Consider the following 12,261-nt stretch of genomic DNA (forward strand, 5'->3'; position numbering starts at 1 on the left):
AACCAATCACCGCCGCCAATTCTGCCCTTACGTCACGCCCCAAATAAGAAAGGAAGTGAATCAAAACTTCAAATTAAATGTCCTTGAATTAAGAAAGATGTGTTAAAAGCAGTGTAGGTCCGCACACACGATAATTAAATGTGGTTCAGCAACATTCCAAACTGATTCCTTTTAAATATAGATGGTATTCGTGTTTGTGCGCCTTTTTTCCCGTTTGAGCGTAGAAACGCATACGACGTGTATGCTTTTATTTTGAATTCTGCATCCGGAAATGTGTTAATCGTTCACGCCAACTTTCCGGTATTTTACACACCGCTAGATTGAATTCTGCCGACGCGGCAGATCTGAGTGGATACAGAAGGAAGACGACAGCAGGTGAGTCTTAATGGATCTGGGCTATCTCCTTAAACTATCCCTAAATCATTAGTATCTCCACTGTAGCGTTACGTTTGTTATGTTCGACGTGAAGTTGGACAGATCGATACTGCCCCAACAGGTCGCTTTACTTCAGCCCTTCCAGCTTTCTCAGTGTCGTGATTTCGTGTATACTAGTTCTGCAGCCATGGCACTGGTTCACATAGTTAATTAGTATTAATGATTGTATGTATACATCACTAGTCTCATACTCTTGGTAACAACACATTTAGTGGGTGAGATCACTGTCGGTAATATTATGTTAAGATGTAATCTTTCCATTTACTCTCGTGCTCTGAGATGTTGCGCAAACACCTGACATTCCTGCAGAACCTGTTAACACTTCCCAGGTATCCTGAGAAGTCACTGAAACTGGTTTTGAAACGAGTCCTGCTAAATCTCAATGGATCTGTAGTCTGTAACACGGACCATGTATATCCATTAAGTATTTGTCTTTGCTTTTGTTTTGTTTACCACTTACAGACATGTATATAGACATTTTATTGTTGGTCATTGGTGCTTTTTATATATTACATTACATTACAGTCATTTAGCTGACGCTTTTATCCAAAGCGACTTACAATAAGTGCATCAACATTGGTAATCAAAAGAACTACTAGTCACCAGAAGTCATAAATACATTTCCTTTTCCAAACAAGCATCTAAGAGCATGAAGCAGAGCATAACTCGGAGCCAAAGTACAGTGCAGAAACAAGAAAAACAGTTGGTGCTATAAGTAATACGAATACAATAAGTGCAACAAGCTAGTATGAATACAATAAGTGCTAAGTGGAAGGCTCAGGGTAGCACTTCCTAAAGTGTTAAGGGCAAATAAATATTCATATATTTAAATTTACACCTATTGTTCACTGCTTGTGCACATAACAATCATGTCTATATTCTTAATCTTTATTAAAACGGAGTCTAAATTACTTGTATGTGAATGCATATTAAGGCAATAAAGCTTAATCTGATTCTGTAATGTAAGATAATAGAACTTGCTTCAGAATGGGCCACAGCTGTCACGTCAACATTAGGGGGGGGACTCACCCTGGATTAAACCCATTAAAACACACCAATATGTTGCAGGTTTTGGTAGTTAAACACTACTTTTCTCTTATTTAGGTCAGATACATTATATGAAATAAACGTGTGCATAAGAAAGGGTGAGAAATATGTAAATATTGGCCACTATAAACATCAACCACTGTCTGATTCACTGCATTCAAGTGAGTCTAGATTCAGAGCCCCTGTTTGCCATTTGTGCTTCTGAGCCAATCACAATATTATTTCATACAACACAACCTGGAATAAAATTCAGATTAATTTTGAAAAATACAATTTATTTTTAAAGGCAGAAATTCTTAGGTAAAGTTAGATGAATTCATGTCTCTCTCATACTACTGAGAGGTTCAGAAATGCCTGTTTCCCGGAGAAACTGCCGTTAAAATCCACACAATAGGAGTTACTAAAAGCTAAAACATGCAGTAATATATATATATTAAGTAATATTAAGGGTGTTAACATGAGTACATGCTGATAAATAATTCAATAACATTCACTTTCACTTCTACCTCTAGATTATTTTTCAATCTTAACTGTGATACTTCTGTTTCAACTTGGCTTCATAATTACATCTACACATCAAATGAACCCCCAGCTTTCCTCTGCTTGTGTGCTGTGTCCTTTTCTCCAGAGAGATGTGGTGGGTGCTGTGGGTGCTCGCTGCCTTGCTGGCCCTCGTCTGCACCCTGGATGTGGGGTACTTCCTCCGGGCAGCTGCTGTGATCCTTCGGGCCTGGTTCCAGCCTCCAATCCGGGACATCACAGCAGAGCAGATCCGAACAGGCCGGGTTACCCCCCGCGACATTGACATGTGCCACATGAACAACGCTCGTTACCTCCGGGAGTGTGACTTTGCCCGCTTCTCTCTCTACATGCGTAACGGGGTGTTCAAGGCACTGCGAGCACTCAAAGCTTCAATGGTGGTGGGGGCCACCACCATCCGTTACCGCAGGGCTCTGTGTATAGGTGAGGGGTTCGAGCTGCGGAGTCGCATCGTCACTTGGGATGACAAAGCTTTTTTCCTGGAGCAGAGATTCGTGTCGACAAAAGATGGTTTGGTGTGTGCCGTCATGTACTGCAAGCAGAGTGTTGTACGCAGCAGCCCAGACAAGATCATGCAGCACCTGTGTAAGCGGAAGGTAAGGATCGAATGATTAACACGCATGTCAATTGCACACATTTTTGATTATTGGAGGACGTGGAGTCATTGGTGTGACTCCTCACAGGTGGAGTGCCCCGAGTTTCCAGAGGACCTTCAGCACTGGGTCAACTTCATCTCCGCCAGCAGCCAGGCCCTCAGAGCCGAGAGTGGACTAGACGAGAAGAACAAATAAGACGTTGCTTGGACAGCTTTAAGATTGACTTTTGTATGACGGCTAATTTACCAGCTCAGGATTAAAAGGACATTTGTCTTCTGTTCACAATGACTTGACTTAAACACACTTGTGCCTACACGTCTGAATTTAAGCTTTACTTCGACCCCGATACCTGTCAACACTGGAAAGACCAGCACACCAGATTGTTTTGGAGAGGCTGAAAACGGATTACTCATTCAGTAATAAAGTGTTATGATTGCAGAAAGTTAATCTTTGTGTATTATGGCAATAATAAAACAGATTTTGAAATACTATTGCACTTGTATGCCTTTACTGTGCATATGGGCGCACTAACTTGCCCAATATCACACACAATACAAATTAAAAATATACCCAAAAAAATAGACTCAAGGAGCTTCACAATCTGTCCTTGGACCCTCGCAGCGGATAAGGAAAGACTGTAGACGTTAACCACCTCCACAAGATGGCAGTAATGCACCACAGAGTACGCTGCCTTCAAACTCTCAAAGAAGAAGAATTAACTGTCGTCACACACCCGGAAGTTATGTCCATTCATTCTACCGGTTTCTTTTAAGTTGTAACGCATCCGATGGTAGCACTCTCTTCTGGACGCATGGTGAGTTTTGCAGCTATAAAAAAATAATTTTACCGCATTTGTGGTTATTGTTTAAATTTCCCAGAGTGAGAAAACATTTAATAAGCATTGCGTCAGTGTGGTCTCTATTCCGCAAGGCCACCTACTGCTGGTAGCTAGCAGCTAAGCTAACAGATTTTGGGCTGTCACAGCAGGTTCATTTGAAACGAGCTGTCGAGGGTGAAGTCGGTGATTATGGGGAAGTGATGCTTCCGTGTTTTTAGCTATAATATTGAGCCAACGTGTAGAAAAAAGCAATAACCTCTTGTTTCCTCCCACACATCTGCACTGACATTGATGAGGTCAAAGGTGCATTTGATTAACGTTAAATATTGTGGTCATGAATTTAGAAAACGCTTATATAAAAAACACACATTATTTTAGGAAATTGCTGTCATCAACTGGGGAATTGCTGTAAACTTATAATATATTTTAAATTGTATCCTCTGCTATATTGCTGTACTAAACCATACATTATGCTACGTTCTTACTAACTAACACCCTATACTATATCTCATATCGCATACACTCCTACTTTACCATATTCTACTATATTATGTTAATATGTTACTGAGTTTGTAACATATTCTGTTATAATTATAATACAATTCTAACACTAAGTACCGTTAATTAAAGTCCCCAGATTTTCATGTCTTTTCTTTTTTGCTAAATAAATACTGAGGCCATTTTACAGTTTTAAATGTAACATTGTAAATGCTTCCCAGTTTATTGCCTGTTGCAGTGTGTGTGTGAATAACATCAGCTGACAGGACGTAAACATTGACTAATAGTTGTTTTTTTAACATCAAAGCATGTAAACATGTTCTAGTAGAAACCCAAAATACAAGTATGAACCTGGTATTGAGCACCTTAATAATATCATCAGACCGGTGTACTCTGTTAACATGAACCACTTTACCTTGTTATTTTACACCAAGTACTAATTTATAGTTCTCTATTTTATTCTATTCTATTATTTTAGTTGTATGCACCCCTTATTATTTATTTAACTTTCTATTTATCTGTGGTCAATAAAGGAATATTGTACCTTTTTTTCCGACTGTTTCAGAGAGATGTTGCTGCTGGTGCTGGGTGCCCTCCTCCTGCTCTTCTGCAGTCTGGATGTGTGGTACTTCCTACGCGGGGCCAAGGTGTTCCTCCAGGCGTGGTTCCAACCCAGAGTACGGGACATGCTGGCTGAGCAAACCATCGACGGCACGGTCCTTCCCCATGATTTGGACTACATGGGCCACATGAACAACTCCCGGTACCTGAGGGAGTGTGACTTTGCCCGCTTCCACCATTACATGCGAAACGGGCTGTTCATGGCCTCGTGGAAACTGGGGGCCAGATTGGTGGTCGGGGCATCCACCATCCGGTACCGGCGCTCCCTGGCCTTCCGTGAGGCTTTTGAGATTCGGACCAAATTAGTGGGATGGGATGAGAAGGCGTTTTACGTGGAGCAGCGCTTTGTCTCCAAGAAAGATGGTTTTGTCTCTGCGGTCATGCTCTGCAGGCAGAATGTGGTGCACTGCAGCCCGGAGAGCATTCTTGAGTTTATCTGCAAAAGGAAGGTGAGGAATAGCTGGAAATAGAGAAAAATATTGGTATTGACTGTAGTAGGGTTTCAACCGATAACAGTTTTCATCATCAATGAATCTGTTGAGTTTAATTTGTCAAAACCATTACAGTTTCTTAAAGCCCAAAGTGGTGTTATCAGAAATTTGGTTTACTATGGATAAGAACGGAAAAAACGCATATCTGCAAAATCTGCAAATTGACCTAGAAAATATTTTGCATTTTTGTTTGAAAAAACAAATAAATAACTGACCATCAAAATAGTTACCAGTTATTTTTCAATCTACTGATTGATTGATTTTAGCTCTACTGTTACTAAGAAGTGGAAAATGTCCATCACTCATTCATAATACCCAAAGTTAATCCTCAAATATTATGTTACGTTATGTGTGACCAACAGTCCGAAATCAAAAGGTATTCAGTATTCCAATTTTGGGGAGCTGGAACCCACAAATGTTTGCTTTCAAACTTGTTCCTATTAAATGTCTGTCTATTGACTAATAGTTTCAGCTCTGTGGCTTTTTTCTGCTTGTTTTTTTGTTTGATTGTTTGTTTTTCTGGTAATTTTGTGTTTGTGTGCAGATCGACTGCCCCGAATTTCCTGAAGACCTCAAACACTGGATCAGCTTCATCTCAGCCAGCAGCCTGGCTCTGAGAGCAGAGAGTGGACTGGAAGAGAAGAACAAGTGAAGCTCCACACTCTGACACCATGACACCACGAGTGTAGGTCCACATATCATTTACATTGCACACACACATATACAGTATATATATACATGCACACAAACAGTTAACATCGTAGAGAATTTTTAGTTTACTTAAAAGATTCCATTTATCTCTGTTTTTGAGTTGATCCTTTCTTCTGTGTATTTTTGTTTGATGTGAACAGAAATACTGAACTTACATGTTTGAAAACTTGAACTATAAAGGTATTCCATGTTTTAAAATGTATATGCATTGGGATCATATTGAAATTTCTCTCAGAATAAAGTGACACAAGAAAGTAGCTTTATCCTGGCAGCTTATCGACTGGCTTTAGACATCTTTTATTTTCAGTTTTGCGAAATCCTATAAATCAGATAAGCATGTAGAGCAAAAGTTAATCTTCCACTGACATCAATGCATGTTTTAAAACAAACAGAAGATTTATTTGTGCCTGTTTCTCTTGATTAGCCGTAGTTTACAGCTACATTTGCAGAGAATTATAACTTTTTACAAAAAAAACTAAAAGCGTAGGTGTGATGAAATACTTGAATGGACACCATGTACTGTCAATAGTTTTAATCTTACCATCGGCATTTTGCACAAAGTAACCCAGGTGAATAGACAACCAGAATTCCTGTTAACAATCTGAAAGGGAATATTCGACTTTCTTTTACAGACTGTGTAATACATGCATTTAAAGGGTGGGCTTCGTGATTGGAATTGTGTGTAATTTAAGAGAAAGCGCTCATATATTTAAATGAACGGTCATAATAAGCAAATGCTAATGTGAGGTTGCTGGCAACTTTTCAAAACCTGCAACGCTGGTGTGGGATGATGCTTGGCCTTTTGAAATCTGAAACCTTCCCTTTAATGCACCAAAGCTTTATTTTGTGACCAAAGTAATGTATTGTTCTGTATGAAGAGGAAACACAATCAATTGTTAAAGATATATATGTCTAACCTGTCATGTATGTTGTTGATACACTGAAAACCCTGCTTGATTTATTGAAGTCTGAAGATATTCACTGTCTTTTGTTTCTCCATGTATATTATTTATGATCTATTGAAATTAGTTAATGTACTAAACTTTATTTATTGTGTTAATTATTTAAAAGCATTTTTAATTAAAAATGCATTAGAACCTATGTTTCTGTGACTGCTTTTTGAGTGCTTGTTGTTCAGCAATTTCCTGTGATTTTTGTGGTATCAACACCAGTATTTGTACCTCACTAAGTATTTACATAAATTACATTAACTCTTAACATACATTACGTATTACAAGGGGTGGAGGAAGTACTCCTTTAGAAAACACTTTAATATTGCAGCTGGTAAAAGTAGAGCTGATAATACATCATTATGTATTTGCTGATTGTATTTTGCATTATGAATCTGAATCAAATCGAAAAGTACATTTGCCACTAGTATTTTCTGCTACTTTACTCAACTAAAGTACAAGTACTTTCGAATTGTATTGAAGTATAGTAGCGTACATGCGTAAATGTACAAGATGAATAGCCTACCTAAAAAAAGAAACTTTCATAACAGTCTCCATTTTGTATATTGAGTGAGTGTAGCGATCACATATGTAATACCATTGAAGTTACATTATTTTGAAATTCAGTGACTTTTAAAGATTAAATTCCCGGCTGCAGTTTCCGGTAATGCCGTTCTGGCCACGCCCCCTCTTTTCACTTCCTGTAAACAAAGCAGCAGCTGTGTGTCAGTCAGTTTCCTGTGCTTTCGCTCATTTTCTACACTAACTTCAGCGTTTTTCTACGATGGCTCAAGCCGGACTGGTGCTGGACAAGGACCAGTTCAACTGCTCGGTATGTCTGGACGTGTTGAGGGACCCCGTGACCATCCCCTGCGGCCACAGCTACTGCTCGGACTGCATCCAGAACTACTGGGACCAGGACGACTACCTCGGGATCTTCGTGTGCCCGCAGTGCCGACACAACTTCAACCCGAGGCCGGTGCTCAACAGGAACACCATGCTGGCCGACGTGGTGGAGAAATTCAAAAAGACTGGACTCCAAGAAGCCGCGACGACGACGCTCGCGAGTCAAAGTTTCGCCGAGGCAGATGACGTGGAGTGCGACGTGTGCGCTGGTGGAAGGAAAAACAAAGCCGTGAAGTCCTGTCTGGTGTGTCTGGCCTCCTACTGCGACGTGCACCTCCAGCCCCACTACGACTCAGCTGCCTTCAAGAAACACAAGCTGGTGTCGGCCTCCAAAAAGCTCCGAGAGACGATCTGTGGCCGACACGACAAGCTGCTGGAGGTGTACTGCCGCACCGACAAGCAGTGCATCTGTTACCTGTGTCTGACGGACGAACACAAAGGCCACGACACGGTGCTGGCTGAGGCCGAGATGCAACAGAAGCAGGTAATCACTTTAATCACTTTAATCACTTCAATCACTTCAATCACTTCAATCACATCATCTGGTTGTTTTCTGCAGACCTGGTCTGATGTGATCTACACACGGTGTAAAAGCAGAGACATTGTCCTCCACTTCTGTATTAGAAATGTCTTAAAGGTTTTGCAGTTTTTAATTTAATGTAATATCTGCATTTAAACAGCTCGTCTCGTTGAGATAAAGGTCTCTTTCTCAGAGGGAAAAAAACCAAAATATTTTTAATATAAGTATAGGAAAAACTTAGGATATCACAACAGCACACACTTTACAACCAAAATACATTGGTTCCATATTAACTATAACATAAATTGCATAAAAATGCCAAAAGTATACTATCTTGAAAAGTTTTTGTAATGTGTAGAGTCTTAGGTCTAGTCTACTGTGGTCTTAATGGAGGAAAAGCCCAGTTTATACAAAGTGGGATTTCAATAGTTTCTGTATGCTCCATGTAAATCTACTCTTTTATTAAACATTAAATATAATATTAAACCTACTACTATTAAAACTACTGCTTTACGCTTTGCTATAGACCTCGACCGATGTGGTCTGGATGGAGGATAAAAAACGGTGACATTGCCATTTACTGCTGTTTTCCCAATGGTTAGATATTTGATTCAATATAAGTGTAGGAAAACACAAAAATTCACAACAACACACAATTTATAAACACAAAATAAAAACGAAAACAAATACAATTGACATTCAAAATGCTTGAGATTTTATTTAAAAAAATGTTTTTGAAATGTGTACAGTTGTAGACCATGTCTAATGAGGTCCGGATGGCAGTGAAATTCAGTTTTTTACGATTAAAATGAAGGATTCATAAATCTTAACAGTCTTTATGTCTCCATGTTAATCTAGTCCTGGTTTGAACATTTAAGTCCAGTGGTTGTTGGACTAAACCTGGTCTGATAGAGAAAAGGCTATTATATTCCTGTTTTCACAAATAGAGGACAGGTTCCATAAATCTAAAATGAGGGTTTAAACAGCATGAATATAAACATATACAATGTAATAAAATCAGTTGTCGTTGTATTTGCAAAATTAAAAAGTATTGTAATGAAACTATACACACACTCAGATCCCCATGAAATAAAAGTAACTTTAATTTGAAGCTTTCATGACATTTTTTCCCTCAGGGGCAGCTTGGTGACATGAAGCAGAGCTCTCATCTGAGAATTCATCAAAGGGAAAAGGGAGCCCAGGAGATCAGACAAGCCATTTTCTCTCTCTCTGTAAGTGCCAACATCCTGCTTGTGCTGATATATAAAATACAGTAAATCACTACATACGTGCTAAAAAAAACCTCCTTCTCCGTGTTGCTTCGTGTCTCCCTGCAGCGTTCCGCTCGGGTGGCTGCTGCGGAGAGCGACGCCATCTTCACCGAACTGATTCGGTCGATTGAGCTGAAGCGCTTCGAGGTGAGGGAGCTGATCAACGCCCAGGAGAAGACGGCCATCAGTCACGCCGAGCAGCTGCTGGAGAAGATCCAGAAGGAGATCGCCGAGCTGAAGAAGAGCGAGGCCGAGTTGGACAAACTGTCCCACACCGAGGACCACGTCCGTTTCCTTCAGGTACCAAGGCTCAGATTGATACCATCAGTGGTACATTTACTCAAGTACTACACCATAGTAAAGTAACACTACCTCAATATTGTACTTGAGTATTGTCTCACACTTTATACTTCAACTCCATGACATTTCAGAGGGAAATATTGTACTTTTTACTTCACTACATTAATGCCTTATTTAGCGCACAATTAAACATTGTTAATGAGTAATTTTAGTCCTTAAAGTTAATACTTTAAGGACTAAAACTTTATTTCTTACTTTGTTAGAAAAAGTAAGAAATAAGTGCCGTAATATTCTAAGCTGTTTTAAATGCAAACAAACTTATTTCTTAACATCTCATAATGATATTGCAGCAAACTGGACAATTTCTCAAACTCATTTAACGTAAAACATTTTTAGACAAGTTCATTTTAAAAACAAAAGTATCTTCACTGCAACAACAGATTTGTTTTTCACTCGTTTTGGGAAAAATACAATTTTGAATCATATTATACAAAGTAAAATGCCATCAAATAAGCCCTTTTTTGCATTATTAGATACTTTAGGTATATTCTGCTGATACTTCAATACATTAGGACTTTTACGTGTCTTTTTAGTGTGGTGTTACTACCTTTTACTTAAGTAAAGGATCTGAATACTTCTTCCAGCACTGGATACTAAACAGGCCGATTTTCCAGCACAGTAACACTCTTTGTCTCCGTGTTTGTTATTCCAGAGTTGTCAGTCTCTCCATGCTCCACCTGTGCTGTCAGCTTTGCCTTCGGTCACTGTTGACCCCAACCTCACATTTGGCCCGGTGATGACGGCTGTGGCCGATTTTAAAGGACTGTTGCAGGAGGTCTGCCAGGGAGGATTTGTCAGCATCTATGAGAAAGGTAAATACAAATGTTTTTTTTTTATCAAGTTAGTGTTTTCATCCGACACAAATTATTGTGTCAACTCTCTGATTTTTGTTCTCTCTTTTTGTAGTGAGAGACATAGTGATTGTAGGTCCTCCAAGTCCTGATGTACAGCTGGACACAACGCAGCCCAGTGATGGTGAATCAGCAGTACAAATGGAAGCAACACTAAGTGAGTATAAAAACTGCCCATGTTCGTTTTTAAAATAGGATTTTGATGACTCAGCCAATTACAGCTTTTAAAACAGGTGTTGAAACACCCCAATACTTTTGGTTGTCAGCGATGCATTCATCAACTAGTACTCACAAAAATGTGATGTGAATGTCAATAAATTCAAGCACTTGGTAAATAATTCCATTCCATCACCAAACTGCTCTAAATTGATATTTAAACCCTGAAGAAACGCTGTCTGTGCATCCCATCTGTACCACATTTTCATGCAACAGGAACACCTTACTCAACATGTTTGTTCATAGTAGAGTTCGCTGAATCTGCTGAAGTGGAAGGATGACAGTGCTGCAGATTCTGACAGTTTGGACAGCTGAGATTTTGCAGTAACAGTGTTTGTTCTCTTTGTGCTTGCAGTGATTCCTCCAGCTGGTCTAGACCAAAGTCCTGTGAACCCTCTACTTGGCCTAGATCAAAGTCCCGTGAACCCTCTCAACCCCTTTCTCACTCCTGGACCCACTTTTTCCTTCTCACCATTTGGTAAATAAAGCTATTATCAAAATGTACAGGTATTTAAGCATTAAACAGTGTGCAGAGACCATTTTACACGAGAAAACCAAATGCAAATCGTGTCACAAATGTTCATTTAAGTGACGGGAAAAAAAGAAACAAATTCAGTATATGTTACATGAATCCTGCAGTGGAGGAAGAAGTATTGAGATATTTTACTTAAAAATACTCCGTTACAAATAATAGTCCATTTGTGAACTTATTTGTCGCCACAAGGTACTGTAGACTACTAATTCCTGTTCTGTCTGCCCAGGCACCAAACTCTCTTCAGGATCCAGACAGAGACACCTTCAGCGACGCTCGCACCCGAGGAGGAAATAGACTTGTAGTGGACATCAAAATCAACATTTAACACGCAGCTACACGGGCTGAATGTCATTATACCTCAGTGTTCTCCTCACACAAATCTGTACTGACTAATTTGTATTTTTAATAATTCATCTTTTGGTATTAATTTAGTTGCTGTGTTTTCACCAATCATCTATACATGCATCTTGTATTGTAGTGCAGTTGGTAAAGAGTAATTAGAGCCACAGAATATCATATAGACAATGCATTTACTTTAAAGTATTAAGCAGCATGAAGCAGGTCTGCCGCACTACATCTTATTTCAGTATTTAAAAGGAAATTGCCTTGAAACTCATTCAGATTTAACTTTTTTTTAACATGGTTATGCTTTTTATAATGTTTTTAACTAAAACTACAAAACAATAATTTTGCTTTACAGACATGTGTAGTAAGATATTGGGATTTCTGAATTGCTGACATTAAAAAACATGTACAGACCAGACTCATGGGTGGTGTTTATTTGCATGGAGGCTGGTTAACACTGAACTAATACGGGCAGCAAGTTTCTGGTGTAGAAGTGGAATAACAGGTTGACTGTGCCAACAAACACACTG

At 39.3% G+C, this 12,261-nt stretch overlaps 3 protein-coding genes across 3 annotated transcripts in view; all 3 read left to right on the forward strand.

The window, feature by feature from the left end:
• The window catches only part of LOC137892796 (protein THEM6-like), a 6,046-nt gene extending 2,937 nt beyond the window's left edge, over window positions 1-3,109 (forward strand). The window contains exons 3-5 of the mRNA XM_068738178.1: window positions 320-375; window positions 2,111-2,618; window positions 2,706-3,109. Coding sequence (XP_068594279.1) covers window positions 320-375; window positions 2,111-2,618; window positions 2,706-2,813 — 672 coding nt within the window. The 3' untranslated portion in view covers window positions 2,814-3,109. The remainder of the gene's footprint in view (window positions 1-319; window positions 376-2,110; window positions 2,619-2,705) is intronic.
• A 243-nt stretch (window positions 3,110-3,352) lies between these two features.
• Window positions 3,353-6,878, forward strand: si:ch73-52e5.2 (protein THEM6). Its single transcript, XM_068738113.1, has 3 exons — window positions 3,353-3,432; window positions 4,520-5,024; window positions 5,611-6,878. The coding sequence occupies exons 2-3, from the start codon at window positions 4,524-4,526 to the stop codon at window positions 5,716-5,718; spliced, it is 609 nt and encodes a 202-aa protein (XP_068594214.1). The 5' UTR covers window positions 3,353-3,432; window positions 4,520-4,523; the 3' UTR covers window positions 5,719-6,878.
• Window positions 6,879-7,438: 560 nt separating this feature from the next.
• ftr67 (finTRIM family, member 67) lies at window positions 7,439-12,149 on the forward strand. Its single transcript, XM_068701591.1, has 7 exons — window positions 7,439-8,117; window positions 9,290-9,385; window positions 9,491-9,724; window positions 10,437-10,596; window positions 10,691-10,792; window positions 11,207-11,329; window positions 11,613-12,149. The coding sequence occupies exons 1-7, from the start codon at window positions 7,512-7,514 to the stop codon at window positions 11,678-11,680; spliced, it is 1,389 nt and encodes a 462-aa protein (XP_068557692.1). The 5' UTR covers window positions 7,439-7,511; the 3' UTR covers window positions 11,681-12,149.
• Window positions 12,150-12,261: the final 112 nt, after the last annotated feature.

Source organism: Cebidichthys violaceus, unplaced genomic scaffold (assembly GCF_023349555.1).
Source record: "Cebidichthys violaceus isolate CVI_PGR_0920_01 unplaced genomic scaffold, fCebVio1.0.p SCAF_8, whole genome shotgun sequence".
Lineage (NCBI taxonomy): Eukaryota > Metazoa > Chordata > Actinopteri > Perciformes > Stichaeidae > Cebidichthys > Cebidichthys violaceus.

Excerpts from the sequence above, each read along its gene's own strand:
- si:ch73-52e5.2 (XM_068738113.1), top strand. The coding sequence starts at position 4,524 with ATGTTGCTGCTGGTGCTGGGTGCCCTCCTCCTGCTCTTCTGCAGTCTG. Across the intron at positions 5,025-5,610 it reads AGTTTATCTGCAAAAGGAAG|ATCGACTGCCCCGAATTTCC; the intron begins GTGAGGAATAGC and ends GTTTGTGTGCAG.
- ftr67 (XM_068701591.1), top strand. The coding sequence starts at position 7,512 with ATGGCTCAAGCCGGACTGGTGCTGGACAAGGACCAGTTCAACTGCTCG. Across the intron at positions 9,386-9,490 it reads AAGCCATTTTCTCTCTCTCT|CGTTCCGCTCGGGTGGCTGC; the intron begins GTAAGTGCCAAC and ends GTCTCCCTGCAG. Across the intron at positions 9,725-10,436 it reads ACCACGTCCGTTTCCTTCAG|AGTTGTCAGTCTCTCCATGC; the intron begins GTACCAAGGCTC and ends TTGTTATTCCAG.